Source organism: Daktulosphaira vitifoliae, unplaced genomic scaffold (genome assembly GCF_025091365.1).
Source record: "Daktulosphaira vitifoliae isolate Bord-2020 unplaced genomic scaffold, ASM2509136v1 Scaffold_3, whole genome shotgun sequence".
In the NCBI taxonomy this organism is placed as follows: domain Eukaryota; kingdom Metazoa; phylum Arthropoda; class Insecta; order Hemiptera; family Phylloxeridae; genus Daktulosphaira; species Daktulosphaira vitifoliae.
In genome coordinates this window covers 9,422,903-9,446,345 of record NW_026099574.1, presented here as the reverse complement: position 1 = coordinate 9,446,345, position 23,443 = coordinate 9,422,903, and the positions used below count along the sequence as shown (strand labels likewise).

The 23,443-nt window shown below is 25.0% G+C and overlaps 1 protein-coding gene and 1 long non-coding RNA gene across 6 annotated transcripts in view; one reads left to right on the top strand and one right to left on the bottom strand.

Moving 5' to 3' along the window:
* The first annotated feature begins 86 nt into the window (after positions 1 to 86).
* On the top strand, positions 87 to 22,410 carry LOC126900416 (uncharacterized). 2 transcript variants are annotated; one of them, XR_007702853.1, is made up of 4 exons: positions 87 to 632; positions 12,236 to 12,434; positions 12,672 to 12,866; positions 22,176 to 22,410. It is a non-coding gene; the product is annotated as an uncharacterized LOC126900416 (long non-coding RNA). The 2 variants fall into 2 exon arrangements; XR_007702854.1 differs by lacking the exon at positions 22,176 to 22,410 and having other exon boundaries at positions 12,672 to 12,976.
* The window catches only part of LOC126900411 (GTP-binding protein Rhes-like), a 36,160-nt gene continuing 19,504 nt past the window's right edge, over positions 6,788 to 23,443 (bottom strand). Inside the window, exons 2-6 of one of the 4 annotated variants that reach the window (XM_050676101.1) lie at positions 19,582 to 19,690; positions 9,650 to 9,887; positions 8,659 to 8,834; positions 8,395 to 8,589; positions 6,788 to 7,638 (exon numbers count right to left, since the gene is read on the bottom strand). In XM_050676101.1, the coding sequence (XP_050532058.1) occupies positions 7,513 to 7,638; positions 8,395 to 8,589; positions 8,659 to 8,834; positions 9,650 to 9,887; positions 19,582 to 19,638 (792 nt within the window). In that variant the 5' untranslated portion in view covers positions 19,639 to 19,690 and the 3' untranslated portion in view covers positions 6,788 to 7,512. Of the gene's footprint in view, positions 7,639 to 8,394; positions 8,590 to 8,658; positions 8,835 to 9,649; positions 9,888 to 10,032; positions 10,277 to 17,619; positions 17,745 to 19,581; positions 19,691 to 23,443 lie in introns of those variants that run through there. The other 3 variants (XM_050676102.1, XM_050676104.1, XM_050676103.1) reach the window with 3 other exon arrangements.

Genomic DNA, 23,443 nt, shown 5'->3' with positions numbered 1-23,443 from the left:
TTGTTAGTTACAAATGTATTTCTATATACTTGTTATAAAATAATTTTTAGGATCATTACTTATACATTATACACGGGTGCCAACTTTATTATAAACTAGTTTATAATTAAGAAAACGACTGTCGATAATAACTTTTGGACCAATACTTAGGAAGTTATTAGAATTTTAAAATATAATACTGATGGCGAAGCGCAGATGCTATTTTTACATTAGTCATTCTTCGGTCACACTTCTCCTGCCACTTAGATACAAAAATTAGAATATCTTACAAAGCACTAGTCTAAAATTTGTTGTTTTAAATTACCTTAATTTAATTTAATTACATTAATTTTTTAAATTACAAATGCTAAAATCGTTTTGTATTTTATAAGTCGATTAACACAATATTCATGCTCTGCATTTATTTCAATTAATGATTTAATAATATACTGTGAATAAAAGTAACAATTTTTTATGATTTGATAATTTAACCATCACTATTTATAAGCTGAAAACAATATTTTGAGATCCACATTTTAAATAACTCACAAATTTGATCAATTGTTATCAAGCAAAATTTAACTAACACGACAATGTAAAAGTCGTAACAATGTTATTACTGGAAAGGCCAAATAATCAATAAAGATAAACAGGTATTTTTTTTTTATTTTTCTTTAATTTTAAGTAATTCTATATACGTTTTATTTAATAATAAAAATGCTTCGAGAGCTGCTATTTTTTTTCGTTTATCCATATATCTTTATAAATAAATGAATACACTATAATAATTAAAAAAAGTTTTAAAGTTAAAATTTTAAGTTAAAAAACACAACCACAATATACACTACAATATTCTCCACTGATTGTCAACACTTAACTCAATATAGAAAATACAAAATAATTTTACAAATAGACGAGTAATGGGAACCCGGCTTTTTATGTGACATGCTCGTGCGCGTATCCGCAGCAGATATTTTATTGCCCATAGAGTTGCATAGGACAATACCGACTGCCTAAAAATAGTTATAAATGCATACTTGATATTATATTTGATTATTTGCTTTTATCTTATTTGCAAAGCTATCATTGCATAGTAAGAAACAAATTTTGTTTTTGTATTGTGTCGCTAAAAAAATGGGGTCATAAAAAGATCGCTATAAAAAAAAAAATAGAGGTAATAAATTAACATAATATAAGTGGCGTCAAAAAAAAAAATCTGGTGAGGTACGTATGTATAAAAATATAGTTAAAAAAAACTAAAAGAATACGCTTTTAAAGCACATCGAACTAAAAATTTAAAAATAATTTTTAAAATAAGCTTAAAACAATAATGAACGAATAATACTAATATTATTGTGATAAATAAAAGCGTCGGGCGCTCAATATACGAAAAATATGGCACAAAGCATCCACGCTTTTATCACAATAATACTAGTATTTTTCGTTCACTATTGTTTTAAGCTAATTTTTAACCTTTTAGTTCAATGTGCTTTAAAAGCGTGTTTTTTTAAACTATATTTATTTGCTTGTGTCTATCATATCTGTACCTACTGGACTGTTATTATTCAACGATACGCCAAGAGATCAAAAAATATATCTTGTTGATGTATTTAGCATTATATTTTAATAATTTCCCTTTAAATCTGACACAATAACGTGTTTTTCTAAGTCACACACTATGTTATACTAGATCTAACACTAAGTAACTGATGTTATGGACTTCCCATAAGAACAGGCTTATAAAACTTAAATATTTTAGTATATAAATAATGTAATTTTGTAAAATGAATTCTTATAATTAAAATTAGTTTTTTTATAGTTTTATAACTTCAAAATAATCGATGTGGATCTCATATGATTTAACTTGTTTTCTGTAAATATTTAGTTTTTCTTACTCATCGAAAATAAATAGTTTAATTATTTTTATAATCAATTAAAATTTGTCAAATCATGACGCGTCTATAAGTATTTACAGTGAGGCTGATGCTAAACTATAGTTTTTATTAGTGATGGGCATAATCGAGATATATAATCGAGATATCTCGATTATGAAAATAATCGAGATATTTCGATTATTGAAATCATATCTATTATATAATCGAGATATTCTGATTTTTTAAATAATATTGATTATTCTATAATCGAGTGATTATTTCTAATGATTTCTCGTTTATTATAAAAACAATGATTTCTTGATCTTGAAATGTATATAATCGAATAAAAGTTATTTCGAATGATGTCCATGAAACGATGAAACGAGAGAATACTATTTTTAAGTTTTTATTTAGCATAAATTATAGTCGAATTATTATTAAATTGTTGACTTCGAGTCTTCTTATTTTCAACTCGTTCAATCGCTACTCATGACAACACCTTATCTGTCACATTTTTGGGAAGTATGTGACGATTAGAACAAAGTTTTGTCCTGAACTGGCTAAACTACTGAGTTCTGATTCTCTCACTAGTTGTGAATTTATGAAAAATCAATTAGGTGTGGAATCAGGTGTTTTAATTATGATGGTCAAGCCGGCTATTGCTACCTTATCTTATGTTTTTATTTTTAAATTTGTTATCGGTTTTTTTAAAATATAGGTAATAATTATTAAATAATAAAAATAACAACTTGTCTTTTATTTAAAGCACTTATTAATAATGCATTATTAATATATTATTGTTATTATTATTCCTAAATTATAGTTTAATATAATAATTATAAATAAACACCAACAAATAAAAAAAGCAAAATTAAATTAATAATTATTTACTATAGGTATATTTATTCATATTTCGAATAATTTTTCGATTCTCTCGATAAATAATAATAGTTGATTATTCTTATCATACGAGCAGACGATTTTAACTTCGAGTGATTTTTCGAGAAATTCACTCGATTATGAAAATGTCTCGATTACTAATCATTCGATTATGCCCATCACTAGTTTTTATACTAATACTAAAATAAACGTGCGTAGTTATCAATATAATCGTATTGCATCAAAAAGTAAGGCAGATACACAATTGGTTTTGTTATCGACTATAACGCGACGAAAATACTCCCAATAATGGACACTCACACTAATAATAATTTATTTCTCACACAACGACACTGCGTAACATGGAGTAACCGCAAAATTGCCTATATTCGACCCCTGAAAAAAGGTCGGTACCCAGACGCCTTAAATGTGTTTTCTTTCTATAATATAGAGTTGATATTTTGCTACCCGAAAGTGATCATAATTCAAAATTAACATATTTTGAGTTGTGTCAGTCCGTTCTAAAGGAGTGATAAATCCACAAAATGTATACTCTAGATTAATGGATTATCTATAACTATAAATACTTGACACTTAATATCTTCATTAAACAATTTCATGTATATAATATATAGTGTCCACTTAGGAAGGAAACGAATTTCTATTGTTCTCATTGTTTGTAACAACTGACCTGTTTCCTTATTTACTAACACTCTATTTAATATTTATAAACCGTTAATATATATAACGATTTATCGTATTCAAAGAAATGCTGAGAAAGTTGCGATATTATATACCAGGAAAATAACAATAGGAGCGAACAAATAAATGTATGGTTATAAGTTAGAGATAAATTCAAATGTTTTAGTCCAAAATTAGGATTAAAACGTCCATCTTTCCAACGTAATTTTCTGCAACAATTTATCTGGCAGAAATACCTCTAAAATTTTAACATGTGGTGTTCACGCAACTACAGATACAGATGTGCAGAACTGTTGCGTAGTCATTTTTTTAAGGGGCAAACAAATCTGACTGATTAAACATTTGATTAGTTAGATTATACAATGTAATTTTGTTATCATAACCCATTCAATTACTCACAGAAGAAATATAATTAAAAAACATTTTTTTTGGTCATCTTTAGTTACATATTATTCTTGAATTATCAACTATGTAATTTTTTATGATGTTACAGTCACGAAGTGTTTATTGTCAATTAAAACTATCAATAGATATACTTTCTGTATTGCCAATTAGTGTATTTATAAATTCACAACAATGTGTTTTACTACCATTGATAATAAATGCTGTGTACCAGCGAATATCGACTTCATAAAGATATAGTAACTATATCTTTAATATAACTGTTATATTAAAAATTCAAATGCCATTTAATATTAAATTAAAAACTCAAACATTTTATTAACTTCAAAATATGTGTTCTCATTTAAAAAAACAAAGTTGACACCCTACAAAGCATAAGGGATGAACTTAAAAAGGATTACATAGTTAATAATTCAAGAATAATGTGTAACTAAAGATAACTAAAAAAAAAAAATGTTTAATTATTCTTATTTTGTAAGTAATTAAATGGGTTATGATAAAAAAATGACTCTGTGTATTACAAAAATCATCAATTCAAATGCGAATACCCTCATTATGAGGAGTTAATCAAAGACGTAACCTAGAAAACTAAAACTTATATTTAAAAAAAAAAAAACAATTTTTGGGTAGCTTAATTTATTTTCCCCATCCTTATAATATATTTATTTAAAAAAATATAATTTTCTAAAATCTTGGGAAATTTTCAAACTTTAATGAGTTAACATAAAGTATTAGTTAAAAACAATTGGGCTACCTCTTACTTTTCTAATTAGAATATTGTAGAAAATATAAATTTGCATGGCTTATGTAAACGTAAGCAACTTTTTTGGAAGGAATAGCACAAAAGTAAAGTCCTCCCTATTTATTTCATACACCCGATAATACTGTTGAGATATAAACATCACCTATATCCCTATTTTTTTTTTTTTTTTTTTTTTTTTNATATAAACATCACCTATATCCCTATTTTTTTTTTTTTTTTTATATTGTATAGTAAAAGATTGCCCAAATATATTTATAATAAATTTGTAAACCGATATATGGTAAACATTTATTAAAGACTAGATTAATTTAAGTTAATCAAGCATAAAGAGGGATTACATATAAACTAAAAAAAAAATTAGTGGTTGTAACATTTGATCACCTAAACTTTGGTCAAAAGGATAAATCTCTTTCAAAAAATTGTATTGCTGAAAAAGAAAGTCGTTTCCCGGGCGAATTTTTTTCTAGTGTGCCGAATGCCCCCAAGTTCGGCTTGACAACATACTAGTGAAAACATAGAGGACAGAGAGCTTAATAATTTATAAATAGGGGGATTATAGGGTTAACCCTCCCAAAACGAAAAATATTTTTGCTTTACTACATCATCCTACGACAAAGTTGCACAAATTGGGACCCTTTAAACTGACTCAAACAAAATTTATTAATGCATATAATTCTCAGCCCCACTTATCACAAACTCTTACTGTCGCAAAAATATATAGTAATAGTTGGTCAATTTGGAGGAAATAGATGGACAGCCACCCCTCTCCTTATGTATGTCACTGTTTAATAAAAAAAGTAATGGAGTAACTTGTTTTGTAAATTTGTCTATTTAATAAACTTTCGTGAATTTTTCTTTCGAGGACTAAAAAATAATAATAATACATATTTTTCAAAATTATTATAATTGCATTTTTTCGGAAAAATTACAAAAAATTATTTATTATCATAATGTAGCTGGTAACATAAAATTACGTCTGGTAATAATATATGTAATTACAAATATTAATGTTAACATCATTTATAGAAATATTTATAAAATAGTATTATAATTATTGTTATGCTAATTCTTAACTATATATATTATATTAAATAGTTACAAAAAATAAGTTTTAAATCATTTACAACTTTATCATAATAATACAAATTCTTTAACTAAATAATGGTACAGTTTAAATGTTGGTTATCATTGATGACTTATTGAGGTCATTATATTTTACATGTAAGCATGGATAGTAATATTTTAATAGCAATATTTATTTACTATTAATTAGTATACTAAAATACTCTCTTCATTCGATTAAAAAAAAATGTTATAACATTTTTTTGTTATTTATTAAATATCATTATTTATAATATCACGTTTTAACAGTATCAATCATTTTCTATAACCTCATCCAAAAACATCGTATTTCTTTTAAAAATATATTTTAAAATAATTAAAGCAGATTGAAAATATACTTTTTTTAAATCAATGAAATTATTACTTTTATAGTTAAAGAAAAACAGTTCATTGTACAAAACGGTATCAAAACAATCGTATGCCTTCCGTGGCCTTTGGAAATAAAAGATGTTTTTTGAATTGAAAAAAAAATCAGTGTATTATAAAATTGTGAGTTTGTCAAATTGTTAAAAAAACATGTTTAGATAATTAAGAATTTGAATGCTTCACCCTTCAGTTAAAATTTTAATGCAGTTAGGTAGGATAGTGGAATAATGACCACATGATTTTAATTATTATTAACTATTTTATTATGCCGATTAAAGTTTCAACATTTTTTTAAAAACATTTTTTCAATTATGTATAGTTTAATAGTTAAATCGAGATCAATAGATTTTTTAAAAAATTGTTGAACCTTATTACAAAAAATAATCATTTGATAACTTTTTACTCAAAAATAATAATTTAAAAACTAAACAATCATTTCTCAAAATCAACTATAATTTCAATATAAAAAAATGTTTTTAATTAATGTTATCATCTTATTTTTTTTTTTGATAATAATATATATAAAATTTAAACATATAAAATTATTGTTATTAAAAAAAAAGTCAAGTTTAAATTCATTATTATGTTCAGCATACTAATAATGAATTTGTTAAATTTTTATTACACTCACAAAATAAAGATATTTTTTAAAATAATGTTTTGAACTATTTTCCTCGACACCCTTAATATACTACTATAAAAAATAGAGCACTTGATCATTATAATAAAAATCTTGATCTTATAATAAAAACATGGTTATTTAAATTTGCTTGTTAATATTTATGAAAAAAGTAATGATTTAATTGAGGCTTAATCATTTTTAATTGAAATAAATACAAATAATTTATCGATAACATTCATTAAATATTTAAATTGCAAATAATTACAAATATAGCAATAATTACTTAATACTATGTAATGCGTAATGTTTGTAACAACAAAATTCCAGTTATTTCAATAAAATATTCAAACGTATATATTTTTTCCAGATATTTTGTTTGACTAGTTTAATAAAATTTGAATTATAAAAGATAAAATATTTTTATCATGAATTATATATCTAATAAAGGTAAAAATTCAAAATATTTTTTTAGTACACTTTCATTAATATTAATCAAGTATATGAATTGTTATTATTACGGCAATCCATCTAACATAAACTAATTTATTTTTAATGAACGTATTGTTAATAACTATGAAGTATTACCTTATACGTTCATGTATTACACTTGATACAACTACGAGATGATATAATTTACATTAAATGTCTGTGTTGCCAATTTAATTTAACACCGAACATAATACTTTTATTATATTTTGACCAGTAGTTTGTATGCTTTAATTAATTATTAAAACTAACAAAACTTCTTACACTGTTATACAGTGAAAAAGAAATGCATACCATATTATGGTAAGTATTTCTTTTTAAGCAACAGTGCATGAATTTCTCTTGAGCATATAACGTCCTTTAGCTGATCCCGAATGGTTTTCTACATAATTAGGAAGTGACATTCGTCTACGTTTTACGGCTGGACTGAGATTATATTGAACCTGCAAAATAATATTAAATTATATTATTTTTGACTATTTTTCATTTAATAATTATAAGAATTAAATATGTGTTATTTTTTCTGAATTTTCAAAAATTGTGGTTTTTTGTTTATGAAAATCCAAAGTTTAACGTTTTGAGACTAATAAGACCAAATGTAATTTTTGTAATATACAATTAAAAATAAAAATATACATAAATCAAAAATTAGAACTTTTAAAATCAATCTTTTTGAAAATTTATGATTTTTAAAAATTATCATTTACTACGCCAGGTTTACGCTCTAATCGCTTTGCACAAGTTGATAAAATGATTTTTACTTCGATATTATATTATTAGTTTGGTATATAGAAACGATAAAACATTTTTTATTGAAATTAAAAGACTTTAAATCAATCACTTTGTTGATTAAAAATGGAATATTTGAATTTATCAATTTTTTATGCTCAGTAAAAAAATTACTTGTTAACGAATATGTAGAAAACGATATGGACTCAATAGCAAAATCACTCTTAAAATAAACTCCATTTTAATATTTTACGCGCTAAACTTGTAAATAATTGATAAGACTGTGCAAAAGTTTAAAAAAATTACTGATTACTTTATGATGAAATCATTAATTCACTAATATACTTTTAAAAGTGTTATGGTTTAAAACATGTAAAAAGTGATTAAAATATTACCGGTATACACATAATAGGCGTATAAAAACTAGAAAAAACTTAACCCCATAAAATATTTATGTATTATATTCGTACCTTTGCCTGAGATAAGAGTTCTTTAAATACCCCTACTATATTTCTATTATCTTTTGCCGAACATTCTACATATCCACATTCCCAGTCATACTTTGCTATTGCCTCAGTAATTTCAATTGGCAAAAATCTTTCGGAAAGTTCACATTTGTTAGCTACAATAACTATCGGTATAGTCGGTCCTCTCCTTTGTATTATCTGAAATAAGTAAAGACCGTTAACTTTTAGGGAAACTTTGTTTCATAAAACATAATCGATGAAACTTACTTGTTCTTTGAAGTGTTTAATTTGGTCCCAAGTATCTTCTCTGTCAACAGAAAATACTAAAAGAAATGCATCTGCTGTATTTATTGATAATTCTCTCATTGCTGGAAATTGGTATGCGCCCGATGTATCTAATATATCTAAAGTCAAACGGGAACCATCAGGAAGTTCGTAATCACCTGTTATAAAAATGTAGTTTAATAATTGATAAATTTTCTATGGTTGATACAATTAGTGTATTACACTTACAAAATGTATATTTTTACACAATTAACATTTGATTAATTTTATAAAATTCGTAGTCTACATTTGTACTTGACTAATATTTTAATGTTTGCATTGATTGTAAAATATAATTTGATGCTAACATTTTTACTTATTAAAATCGAAATTTTTTTTCATTTAAGCGTTGAAGTAAAATAAACTTTAAATTGGAAATAAAAATACATTATAAACATTGATAGATAAGCCTGAAATTACTCCTGTCAGATACGAAGTTAAAATAAAAAATATATCAAGCCTGTTAAAAAATTCTCTTTAAAAAACAGGTACTCTGTCTCATTGTGTTACTTTATCTACATCTTGAAACCTTTAAGCACCATTATCAATTTCAACTTGAAAAGGAAAAAAAAATCACTCCAAGCAAGGTATGGTAAATAAAGCACTTGTAAACAAACAGAAATCCTGTTGGACCAAAAATTGTTCGACGTTATGGGTCGGAGCATTGTCGTAATGCAATTTCAGAGTACATGACTTTTTAAATCCGGGTCTTTTCCTTCATAAAGCGTTTTACAAACGGTGAAAGATAGCGATATGTTATCTACTCTTTATTTATAGTCTAACCTTTTTCAGTGTACTCGTGATGGACAATTCTTTTACGATTTAAAAACACAATAATTCAATGATTATCAATACTCTTTTGGAAACATACCAGTTTCATAATTTTATTTAAATGAGCTTTAGAACGACGTCGGATCAATTTTAAAATGTTTACCTCTGTGAAGTTCTTCGATGGTCTCCTTATAACGGTTTGGAAACCGGTCGTATAAAAACTGTGTGATTATTGACGTCTTGCCCACTCTAGCTGCTCCCATCATAACAATCCGCCTTCTTATTTTCATTACTGTACTTCCACCACCTCCACTGCTGCCGTTGCTACACGTTGAATCGCCACCCATCGATGATAGTCGAATGCGCTCTTGTTGCTGACTAGGCATAATCACAGTATTTCGCTAAAATAACAATTATCGTACAATTAATAACCAATGTTGATCTTCGATAACGACTGTGTATTTTTCTATAAAACACAACTAATATTGCAAGCAATAATTCAATTTCACTGCGTATAACTTTAATAAGCTAAATATGTGTATTTACAGTCTAAACAACGAACGTATAGGTGCGATTTTATGCAGGCCCTTATTTAAGCCTTTGCCGTGGGGTGGCCACATGAATTTTGGCGTCCTCCGAATTTGTTCAGAACAAATAATATTGATGAGCAAATAAATAGCTTTTTTGCCTAGCTTTCATCGAACTTTTATGATGATGTTGTTAAAATAAAAATGATCAACACAAAACATCATAAATCGTAACTACAAACAACATTAGAATAAAACAATTTTCTGATCGTAGTTGACAAAATTAATATATTAAGCTCGTTTATATTGAGATTTGCCCCTGAGAATTTTGCGAGGGGGGTTATTGCCCCTACCAACCACTCCCTAGTTATACTTAACCGGGTTATGTAAAATTGTATTACATAAATCGCTTTACTCGAGTGTTCAACTGTTCAACTACAATATCCAAAAATCTACCAATTGTGAGTTTATGTATTTTTAATTTTTTAAATACTCAATTAACACACATTTTGTTGAGATCATCAATCTCCTTGTCAGTTATGCATACACTTGTAGAAAAAAATATGTAATTAAAATACACATTTTTTAACCTTGTGTGGAGTATTTATGCCGAGAAAGTTTCGGTATTGTAATTCGAACTCGAAAATTATATAAAACGAGAGTGGAATTAATCACGAAAACAAGTTTTGTGATAGAAACTTACGAAATATCAATTATAATAAAAATGTATTATGTAAGCTAAATAATAATTGTTCATTTTTAATTCGTCATTGAAAAAATCATATCACTAATTTAATGCTGATTCCCTTCATTTTTAAGTACATTGAATAAATTCCAGAAGTACAAAGCATAGTTTGTGTAATATTCATTGAACAAAATTAATCACAATATGCACAATGAACGTATATTGACATAGGTATTGAAATATTTGATGTCGACAAAAATAAAATTTGCGTGAAATAATTTGCGAACATTAATACTCNTTAAACGTATATTGACATAGGTATTGAAATATTTGATGTCGACAAAAATAAAATTTGCGTGAAATAATTTGCGAACATTAATACTCACAATAATTTAAAATAAAATCATTTTATCAAATACATTGTTCTAAATTTACAAATGTGTTGATGCGTTTTCAATTATAAGCCGATGATAAATATTGTCCCATTATTTGAAAATGTTTTCTGTAAGAATGAATTTATTATAATTTTTTAAGTTATTTAATAAAATTGTCAGTACATAAGTCTATTTATTTCATTATTAAATAAATTAGCTTCAATCATTATTTTAGTATTGACAGTGACTTTTTAATACAATAAAATTAAATCGATAGTTACAAAACTATTTTATTTTCGAGTGTTACAAACTTCTGGCGCACTGTAACTTAGAGCTGTCAATCTGATATAAACAGTTGTAAAAAATGACATTCAAGTTAAAATGTTAAAGTTTTCTATTTCTGACTACATTATTTGCTGTTTGGACAATAGACGGAAAATGAATATTGATAATGTTATAATGATCTGGCAATAATGCCTTTTTTCGGTCCAGTAAATTTTGCGAGTGTGAATGAAAAGCCAATGAACTTTTAACTTTCATCAAGCACTCTGTACCGTGTCATAGGTTTCAGTTCTGTACCAACGTTGAGTCGGGTCGACAGGTTGTTAATTTTTGTAAGAACTGCTCGTATATTAGGTACGATGTACTTTGTCATATTTCTTGTAGCGACTTTTATTCTTGAAACTATAGATTTTTGTTTTTTCTTTATATATATATATATATTGATTCCAAAGGGCGTAATTTAAAAACGTTTGCTTTTCAACTGAACATTACCTATATTTTTAAATGTAATATTTACTTTTAATGTATAATATTTAAAACTATTTTTGTAACGTAAGCATTGAAGATTTTTTTTTTTTTAACAAGGGCACTTTAGGGTAAATTTATCTCGAGGAATACTCAAATAATAAATTTAATAAAAGAAAACTATGTTTAGTTAAAAATAAAATTTTTATATTAAATTACAATTTATTTATAATGAAATACGTTTCAAAATACCGTAGTGCTATTTTTTAAAAGCACTAGGGTACAATATAAACAGAATACTTGACTTATACAACAGATAATAATCGAGAATCAATGAAAAAATGTTGCTCTCGAGATACAATAATATGAATATTGAAAAACGAAAGAAGATCTTATTTTACTATAAAATTCCACAGGAAATTCTATACGGCAGTTAACTACTACACATCATTCGCACAATGCCAATACACACACATGTGCATATATGTATAGTAAACGGAACATCTTGAAACGGTATTGAGTTTACTGGAGTCTATAATTTTCCTTGACAAATTATGTTTTCGCTTCGATATCAAGAGGACCTATTGAATATTATGGAATTTGTTGACATAAAAGGTAATCACACAAATACCATTCGACGTATTCTCTAGTAAATTTTTTATTATTCCCACAATGGATAAACCACATGCATTATTCTTAGTCTTTCCCAGAACTTCACGTTCGGTTAGTTGTAGTTTCGGAACACCGTCTTTTAACATTATGTAAAATCTGAAGAACGAGACAAACATTCGTTTTGCTTTTGTGTGTCACAAAAACGTGATATAGACTCATTGCATAACGGTTTATTTTTAGGGCCGTCGTTAAACATAGACGATCAAGTGAAGTTATTTCGGAAAACGTCCAAGTGAGTTAAAGTGAACTCGATTTTCTATCCCAATTGAAAAAAAATCAGTGCTTCGGTGGAAATGAATCGCCAAGTTTAAAACGTTGGAACTCAAACGTGTGTTCGTAGGTTTGTAAATCGTTACAACCCTGAGGCATCGACAGGTAGCTAATTTTTTAAGAATTATGGTGACACTTAAAGCTAGAGATAACTTTTTTCGTCACTTTTATACTATAAAATTAATTGTGTTATGATAAATAAGATATTTCGTGATATTTATACGAAAACTCAATATTTAAAACACAACTTATTAGGTGAAATGGTAAAAATAATATTTTTAACCATAAATAAATACTATAATAATAATAGAATCATAAATTCTAGTAATAAACTTTTTGAAAATTTTTCTTCGTTCCCCGTAAATGGGGGAAATCTCCAAAAAATTACAAATTTACAAAACGCTAATTTTCGAAATTTTTTTACTTAATACTACCATAACTTTTTTAAAAATGACTAAATTAATACATTTTTTATAGATGCATGATGTCTTTACCTATCATTTTGTATACATTTTTTTATAAATCTGACCTTGTGCTTGGCCTCAGGAGGTATTCAAAATAACAACTTTTTAACAAAAAATTACCTTTTATATAATTATATATCTTAAATTATAGCTTATGTTATCTATTATGAAAAAAAAAATTTCGGACTTTATTTTGTTTTCATGGTGAAAACGGACATCAAAGTTAATAAAAAAAAATACCATTTCTATAAAAAAAATTCATTTTTGTATTTGTAACTTTATAATGCTATAACTTTGTGAAAAATGTATAGATCATTATTATTTTTTTAAGATACGTACTATTTATACTCTTAGATTATGGAACATATTTTTTTTTAAATCGGACCATTTCCCTTTATATATTATAAATATATATATTTATTCATATATTAGACTTATAAATCATAAAACTTGTAATCAGAATATTAATTAGTAAATAGGAGATCATGTAGCTTTTGGGATAATCCATTAATTTTTTTAAATTGAACATTATCTTCAGATTTGCATTGAAACATTTTTTATGATAGTGATTTTAATAACTGTCAGATATCATCTATACTGAACCCAGCTATGCCACGTCCCCACTGTGCCGAATTTTTTCATTAATCTACATGTATAATATATTTTACAACTGGAATGTATATGTTTTGCCTATTTAAAAAGCCGTCACATAAAAACAAATACCAACTAGTAATATAAAAAAATTGACTATTTTAATCAGATGTTCATATTGTTAATGTTCATATTTATAGAATTTAGGTTATATATAACTACTTCCAAAATCTGTTTAAGTTTTGTCAGTAATTAAGAATTGTCATATTTTAGTTTTCAAGTCGTTAGAATATGTGTAATATATCACACGTGACATATAAAATCCTCTTTCTCCTTCAGTTGTGGATTTATGCCATATGACTAATGTATTTTTAATATAGACAGTGTTATGTCCTTACAGAAAATAGTACTAGTATTATATATTACATCGGTTTACTGAATTCAAAATACGAATAGTATTCGAAGAACCCCATTTGATCAAAGAATGGCTAAGTAATTATGACTAACTTATTTTGTCTTTTATATTTCATTGTTTATTTTGTTATTGTTATTTAAAATTAGAAGCTTTAAATAAAAATTATAGCGTTTTTATTATTTATATTACTTTTCAATATAAATTAAAGAAACGCTATAGAATTATTTTTTATAATATTTAAGAAACAGTTATTATAAAATAAAAATATGTGTTAGTTTACTGAAGCAAATTACTGTGGATATGTTATCCAAATTATTTTGATAAAAGTCGATTAGTTATCATAATTATATACTTAATTTTTGGTAGTTATAATTAAACGATTTGTTAAGAAACGTATTTTTGTCAAATAGCTTTTGCAGAGATAACAGTATTATTTGTTATTATAGTAATAAGCTTTGTATTCACAATCTGATAAATTTTAAAGTATTTTCAGTAGCCAGAACCATATACATTATACCGTCTGCAACGTTTTAATGAAATTTGTTTTATACATTAACCGCAAGATAATCTATACTAACAACAAAATAATCCTAAAAACTAGAGTTACAATAATAATTATAATTGCAATTATATTATAATTATAATATATTATATTTAAAATAGTAGTCTCATTGATGTTTTATATGGGTTTGGAACTACGGGCTAGGGGCTTAGTATATAATTAGCCTAATTTAAAATTAAGAATCAAACACAATTTGATTTTGAAATAAAGCCAATTGTGCATAATAAATTATTATTGAATATGTAATGGCAAGTTTTAAAAAAAATTGTTGAATTGTTGTGAATTATGAAATAAGAATTTATTTCATTGTAAAACTTAAACAGAAAAGTTTTGAGTGTAGAGAAAAAAACATAAAGGTAAAAATGTGTAAATTAAATGAAAAATAATAATTTTATTTAGTGTTATTTTTTAAATCTGCTGTAAAACAAATACAAATAAGCAACATTTTGACACAAGTGGTAATTCATCACAGATGGAAAGTACTTTATGTATCTAATTTATACATAATATCTATGTGTAACACTCAAAGCATTTAATCACTAGTTTGTGTACGTCATTAATCATTTTGTAAACAATATTTATATAAACCAAAATATGCAGTATTTGGCTATCACAACAGTTATGACATAAAAATACTATAAAACTTTTACTAAGTGCAGAGGCGGTAAAATATTTACTATATTTTGATGCGCGCATAAACTTTTTCAAGGTAAAAGTGAAACTTTTATAGGCGTTAAATATATTCAATTAAGGTATANCTTAAACGAATAAAAGTTAATAAGTTCAAGGTGTTACTTAAAATTTAAATATAACTAAAAACCAAAATTCTGTTCAACCAGAAAAAAAAAGACATACAGTCCACAACAAGATCTATGTGTAACACTCAAAGCATTTAATCACTAGTTTGTGTACGTCATTAATCATTTTGTAAACAATATTTATATAAACCAAAATATGCAGTATTTGGCTATCACAACAGTTATGACATAAAAATACTATAAAACTTTTACTAAGTGCAGAGGCGGTAAAATATTTACTATATTTTGATGCGCGCATAAACTTTTTCAAGGTAAAAGTGAAACTTTTATAGGCGTTAAATATATTCAATTAAGGTATAAATTTTAACGTAAAGTAATAACAATATTTTAAGTTTTATGTTACATGTACAATATTAATGATTTATTAAAGATTTTTCGTTAATTTTGAATATTTTAATATTACTACAAAAGTTTTAGAAATAAAAATTAGCAAGGGTGTTTATCATAGCTTGCACTTTTATAAAATTTGTTTGAACCACTTTGAGACACCCCATTTGTGAAAAATTATCATAAGTGTATTCCAAATTAATATTATTAGATCTAAAGAGGCAGTAANATATTTCCAAATTAATATTATTAGATCTAAAGAGGCAGTAATCCTGTTTGTGTTCTCAAAACTAAATTTCTAATTAACGTATATTGTTTAATGTTAAGCTGAACTAACATGAATATCTATAATTGATGTACTCAGGATGAATAAAATAAACTTTATAAATGCATAAATTTGCGAGGTCTAGATATTATTGTTCTTACACAATAATCATCAGTATTTCAGTAAATTATTTTTAAAAACTAAATTAATTTTATTAACTATTTAAGTAAAATTGCTATTTTAAAATTTTGAAAAAAAAATTCATTTTTTCTTCTTATTGATGGTATACAGGGTGTTCAGTAAGTCAGGAAACGGGTTTCTATTGTTCTCATTGTTACAAACAACGAGAAAAAAAATTAACCAAGTGATAAATGGACAAGAGTTACTAGATTCGTTACTAATTCTTTATAGTGAATTGAACAAAGTACACATTTTTTTAGGCTGTAAAAGGTTTTTTTACAGTAATTTATAGTGTTAAAATTACCAATTAGCTCACAGCCATATCCAGAATATTTTTTTCCATAGGGTTCCAAATATGTTGGGTTTGGTTAGGTTTATACATATTTAAAAAAAAATATTGAGGGGGATATTGAATCCAGTATACTCCTCTTGAATTGGCTATATATTATCTCGAATAGTACGAAAAAATCCATCCAGTTGTCGGAAATTATAATTAAAACAAATATTACAAAAATGTTTTACTTCCAGCTTTAAAGATAATAGACTATATTACACAGTGACGGTACTTTTAACTGATCATTTAAGTTATACGTTACACAAGTAAATATATAATCTTAAAAATGTTGTTACAACAGAAATAATTTTCAAATTTCTTAATTTCTTAATTTATACACATGTATTATGCTATGCCGCCAATAATCATCACAGTGAAATATTTTAATAATAAAGTGAAACGTCGAATTGAATTTGATGATCAATTCTTGTAAGAATTCTATATTCAATATTTGTATTTTATGTAAAAATAAATTAAAATGAAGTGCACTTGCTTTAAAATATAGATGTTAATTCAAAATTTTAACCTAGATTTTTGTTAACAAATGTATAGATTTACAATGAAATTAACTTTTTGATGTCCCATAAAAATCTCTAGATAAAATGACATAAAAAAACGAAATCCCTAGTGATTTGTCACTTTGTTTATGACAAGTTATTAATGAAAATTTAATTTCAAGTAGAGTGAAAATATTTTACACAAAGCAAAATGCCATAAAAAGTAAAAGATAAAACTCGTTTTCTAGTCTTTATTTTATTTACAAAATGACCAAAAAATATTTTCTTGACGTCTTCTTAATATGTGTCATATTTCATTTTGTAATCAGTTATAAAGTATTAATATTTTCCAAATGAAGAAGCCTATATTGTATTTTCTGAGGAAATTTTCATAAGCACACTTACCTCTATTCTGTACATCGTCGGGATTTAATCGAATGTAATTAAAAAGGAAACTAGAACGTGTGACGTTATTAACTACAGGGCGTGTGTATGCATACTAGTTGTATTTAAATCGTCCGGTTGGTGGGCGACAAATGTCGTGTAACAATATACGCCTAACTGTATTGCAAACATACATGAGTTTAGTTACATGCATAATATTTAAAACGAGCTGTGGGGCCCGCACATATTTTGATCGAAAACGATGACGTTAAAAGGAATGCAATGTCCCATTTCCGAGTTTTTAAAAAATAGATATATTTACTATATAAAACTATATAATCAGCGAAAATGGCCGAAGGACTTTGAGAAAAAAATGTATTTCTGTGAAAATTTGAAACACTAAAATTTTGGTTAGAAGTTTTTTGAAATAATAAACTAATCTAATGAGTACTAAAAAAAAACGATTCGATATCTCCGCGCTAAAAGATTTATGAGACATAAATTCTAGCAATACAATATTTTATTTTTAAAGTGCGAGTATTGGAACAGCGCAGCGTTCACGTGTTTGTTAGTATAAAAGTAACTTCATTATTTTATGGATTTCAATTTATATACGATTTATGTACAGATAGCCACAATGAATTTTAAAATGTAAAAATGTATCGTTTGTCTTCATAGAGTGCAATATCAGACATCTATAATACGTTTTGCATAAGATTAGCTCAATGGCTAGCTCATGAAGTTCACACAAATTAATGTAATTAATAGTAATAATGTTTTATACAAGCCAAAATATTTGTTGATATTTTAAAATAATATTAATAATGATATTAAAAGTTTAATTTTTTTTTTTTAGACACATTTTTTCAAATCCTTGCCCTGGAAAAAAATTTACTTTAAAAGATAATAATTTCATTTATCGATAATAGTTTTTTCTCGTTATATCATAAATTTCAGAGAATCAATAAAAAACGATTATAAGCTTAAGGATATATTCAATCTAAAGTGTGAAAACACTTTTTACAACTATGGAAATCAATCATATTATAACGATAATTTTCTAATAAAATAAAAAGAAGAAAAATAATATGTGTTAAACTTGTTTATTTAACTAATAGAGTATTATTTACTAGCAATAATTTATTTAGTATAAGTTGTATAATAATACAATTCACTAAAATTCTTTTTCTTGTTGATTATTGTGCACAAATTGATATTACTATTTGATTAGTATAAATAAACAAATTCAATAGGATACAATAAATTAAACCTTATAATAGTGTGAATGTATAAATATATTTAAATAAAATAATGATCGTTATTTTAATTATTATTATGTTTTTTACAGTTCAATTAAAATTAAGAAAACCGCATTAAACCGTAATGTTCAATAATACATAATATATAATATTTAATCTAGATTTTGTAATAATAAAGTAATATGATTTAAATTTAATAAAATTGCTCAGGCGACTTATGAACCAATACTTTTTCATCTTTTTTCTTTACAATAGTTAATTTTTTTAACGCCATATCACTAATGAATAGTGTATAAAAATAATAGAAGAGTTTGAAATTTTAGTAAACAAAATGTTAACTTAAATTTGCGGATTCGAATTCCTTTTATAATTCACATAGTAAAAAGAAATGTGGTTTCATCTGAAAAGAAAATGTTTTGGATAAATACCAAATAAACGATAAGATGGAAAAAAGCCAAGAAATAAAAGTAACATAGCACCTTTAGCTTCGTTATTTAATTCTAGTTAACCTAAAAGCCTAAATATTTGGTTCGTTTCTGGAAAAAAATATTACATTCTTAGGGCGGATGTCAAGAGAAAATAATTTAATTAAATTTATTATTTTATGGGTCATAAATAAATTTTGAAACCTCTACTATTATTAATGTTTTACACGATTGCGTTTAAGTTGAAAATAAAAAATGATCAAATTACAAAATTAACATAGATATTAAAAATAAGTTACTTTAGACTGATTGCATGGATCGTTTGGAAATATTTCCTTCTTAAACATTATATTCATATATCAATTGTACAAAATTGAAATTTCATGTACTTAAATAACAAATAATAGCCTGAAAAAAAGTAAATTTGACCAGATTAATTAACATTCATAAAACTATATTTTGAATGTAATTGACGTCCATGAGGGTAAGGGGAGGGAACATTTGGAAAATATGCGATCCTCCAACAAGGAGTTCTTTTAAAATAAGTTATGAAACAATAATACTATTACAGTACTGTTGTACCATAACAATACAGTAGTATTATTAGTATATAATATTTTTTTATTCAAAGTTGTTTTTAAATTTTTAAATATGTGTTATCGATTATTTTACATACAGAAACAATATTACTGGAACTTTTTATTTTAATATATTTTTCTCATGAAGTATATTTAAAAAAAGTATTTGATGACTAAAAAAAAAAGTTTTGTCCCCCTAGATTTTATCAGATGGGCACTAATGATGAATATATTTGATTAAAGTAAGCTTTAATATAAGGCGTCTATAATTCTAAATAGTTAAAGGAATACATAGATATATAATAAAACCTTTCATTATATATTTGTGGTGGATTCTTATTTTTGGCTAAATTATATAGTATAAAAGGTCTTAATTTTGTTAAAGTTGTACACCGCTACAAAAAAAAAGAAATTACTTTTTTAAAAAATGTTGAGTACGTTGACCTTGTAAAATATTCCGATTACAAATTCAATTTACCTTTATATTTACGATTCACAAATAAACGTTTTACGAAAACTAAGTTCTGCAATTAAAAAATTTTAATTAAAGCTTTTATTAAATTTCGTATCCAATAATTCATGCGTAATTATAATTTTTGCTAAATGTAAATTATCGTACTTTGAAAGATTATATGTTAAAAATTCCATTAAAACTATTGAAAAATCTCACTAAGAAGGTGAATAACCTGTCATGTTATATTTAAAATGATTTATTTATCATTATAATACAAATATACATTTGTTTACTAATAAAAAAAAATAACATATTCGGTATACATAAGTAAACTTGCAAAGAACATCTTTATTTATAGTTTCAGGAAACTTACAGAAACAAAATGAGAAAATTGTGTGTAATACAGATAGATTTTAGAATGTTTTATAAAACAAATTTAGAATTGTGTACAAATATATGATTATAATAATGTATTCCTACGGAGAAAATGTATTTAATTTTTTCGTTTTACTCAAAGTCGCATTCTTTATATAAAATTGGACTAACAATTCTTCTTTAAAAAATAATGCATAAGCAATGGTACCTTTTATGGATAATTTGGAGTTTTCCAGCTTTTAATAAACATAAATTCAATGAAATACTTTCTATGGCAATCCTTCAAATTATCCAAATATAAACCAAACCTCCTTTGGATGATTTTAAGTACATCTCGAACTACGAATATTAATATTCTCTTGTTGAAGTTTTATGTCAATAATTCAAAATTAAAAGTTACTTTTTAAGTACAGTTGAAAATTAAATTAAAACTAACGCACAACAACAAATTAAAATGGTAATTAATTGGGATCTTCTTGCTAAAGGTATAATGAGAAATAATCTATCTTTTAGAATATATCTACTAAGCTTTATCTTTAATAATAACACTTCTTATAAAACAACAATACAAGGTAGGATTAAATACATTAAATGGAAAATAACTAGAGTTGGGTTAAACATACATCTATCTATATATATATATATATATATGTACATATACAGAGTGGTCAGTTTGTAATCGAGTATCGAGTGGTCTATTATAATAAACCACTCGATTACTCGCAAAATAAATACAATATATAAAAAAGTTTTTTATTTGCATATATTTTTGATTATCAATTATAAGTTTCTTTTTAGAATAATCCCTTAAAACTTATAGAAGAGGTGTCTAATAGAAGAGTGTCTAGAGGTGTTCAGAATCACAATGTCGTATTAGTTTTATTGCTGTTGAGATTACTTAATATTCTAATTACAATGGATTGCTTAACAAAATACAGAAGAATTGAGTTTAAAGTAGAGTAATTAAAAACGGTATATTAGAATTATTTAATTAAATACAAATGAAAAAATATCTGATGTTAAGAATTTTTAACCATATTAAATTAAAAAAAGACATAGATAAGATTGAGTATGTTAACGAATGGGGACAGATGGTGAATTCAGTGTTTTTCAAAATAAATCACACATAGCTACACATTATTAATAGCATAAAAGCTAATTGTAGTACACTTTCTTACTTACTAGAACTAATAGTACTACTAGTATATGTGCGCGTAAGTTAATTATACTTGTGGTTAGAAATTCATGTTTAGCGTCTGATGTAATTTTTGAACAACAAAACTTTAGTTATTAGTATGCTAAGATAAATTTTTCAAATTCCTTTTATAATATTCTAAAAATACCACATAATACCTATTCATTTATAAGATTTGTTTTTTTTTTTTTTAATAGTTTTGGTTAAAAAATCGTTTTTGTCAACTTATTTCATAATTAGGGAAAGATAATAAAAATATCAATTTTATGAAACCTTTATTTTGCCCCTTAGAAGATGAAACAGACAATGGAAAAAATTCATAGTAATAGGCAAGATATAGGAGAAGTTTTCATGCCAATTTGATATTTAAAATCCATTTACAGAAGTCAGGAAAAATCATAGATGTTTAACTTCGTCATGTTACACTAGTAATAGTGATTTAATATAAACACTTGTATTAACTGAATATTTTATTATAACTGTATATATACATTAGTTATTATTTTACAATGTTTTAATATCGTAAGATAAGTAAAATTTTTCTTGAAAAAGAAGTTCATTAAAATATAAAAAATAATATTAGGAAAATATTAAACACATTTCAAGTGACTCTTGTAATATAACGTATTCTTAAATATTTGACAGTAAGAGTATTTGATTTTTCTTTTCTCTTTTGAAATCAACATAACAATTCACATTTAATTTTCTTTCGATATTTTTCACCTTTAAATAAAATATTTCAATAAATCATCAATTATAGTTGTCTATTTCGAACCTTTACTTTTACGGTTTTTATTTTTATTGTTGAAAAAATAGAAAAGAAATTATATATTTTAAAATTCATTTTTGTTATTTTTTTTAAGCTTTAATTGGATTATAGACACTACTGCAATACACGTATAAATTATAAATATATATGTAGTTTATGGTATATTGCTTTGTAGTTATAATTTATAACAAGTTCATTTATGTAAACGTAAGTATCATTTATAATGATATATTTAATGTATAATGACATCATTATTATGGTTTGAATATATTTATTTTGAATAAATAACTCATTGGTCGTCTTCACTCTAAACAATATAATGTGCTTATTATATTCTCAATAATATGAATTAGAAAATCGCAAACAAATATGAACAAAAAATGTATTCTTATTTAGAGTTTATCTGTGATTTATTAAAAAAAACTTATATAATCACAACCATCCGATTTTTCAATTTTATAAGAAAAAATTACATTTCATTTAAATGATTTAAAACAGTAATTTCTTTACTATATAAATGAATCAAAAAGAATTAAAACATTTTGACAATATTTTTTAAAATATTAATTTAAAGGTTACATAAATTGAGGTGGGGTAAAGCCCAGAACAAAATCATATATTTGTAAAAAGAAGTATAAAACAAATATGATAAGTAAATAAAAATTACTTTCATTAATTAATTAATATTGTTTTTTATGCTAGGCCTCAATCTTAAACTTAAGTAAAAATATCTCATTTGGCCTACTTTTAAGTTGGCATTACCATTATGCTTATATGTCAATTTAGTAGC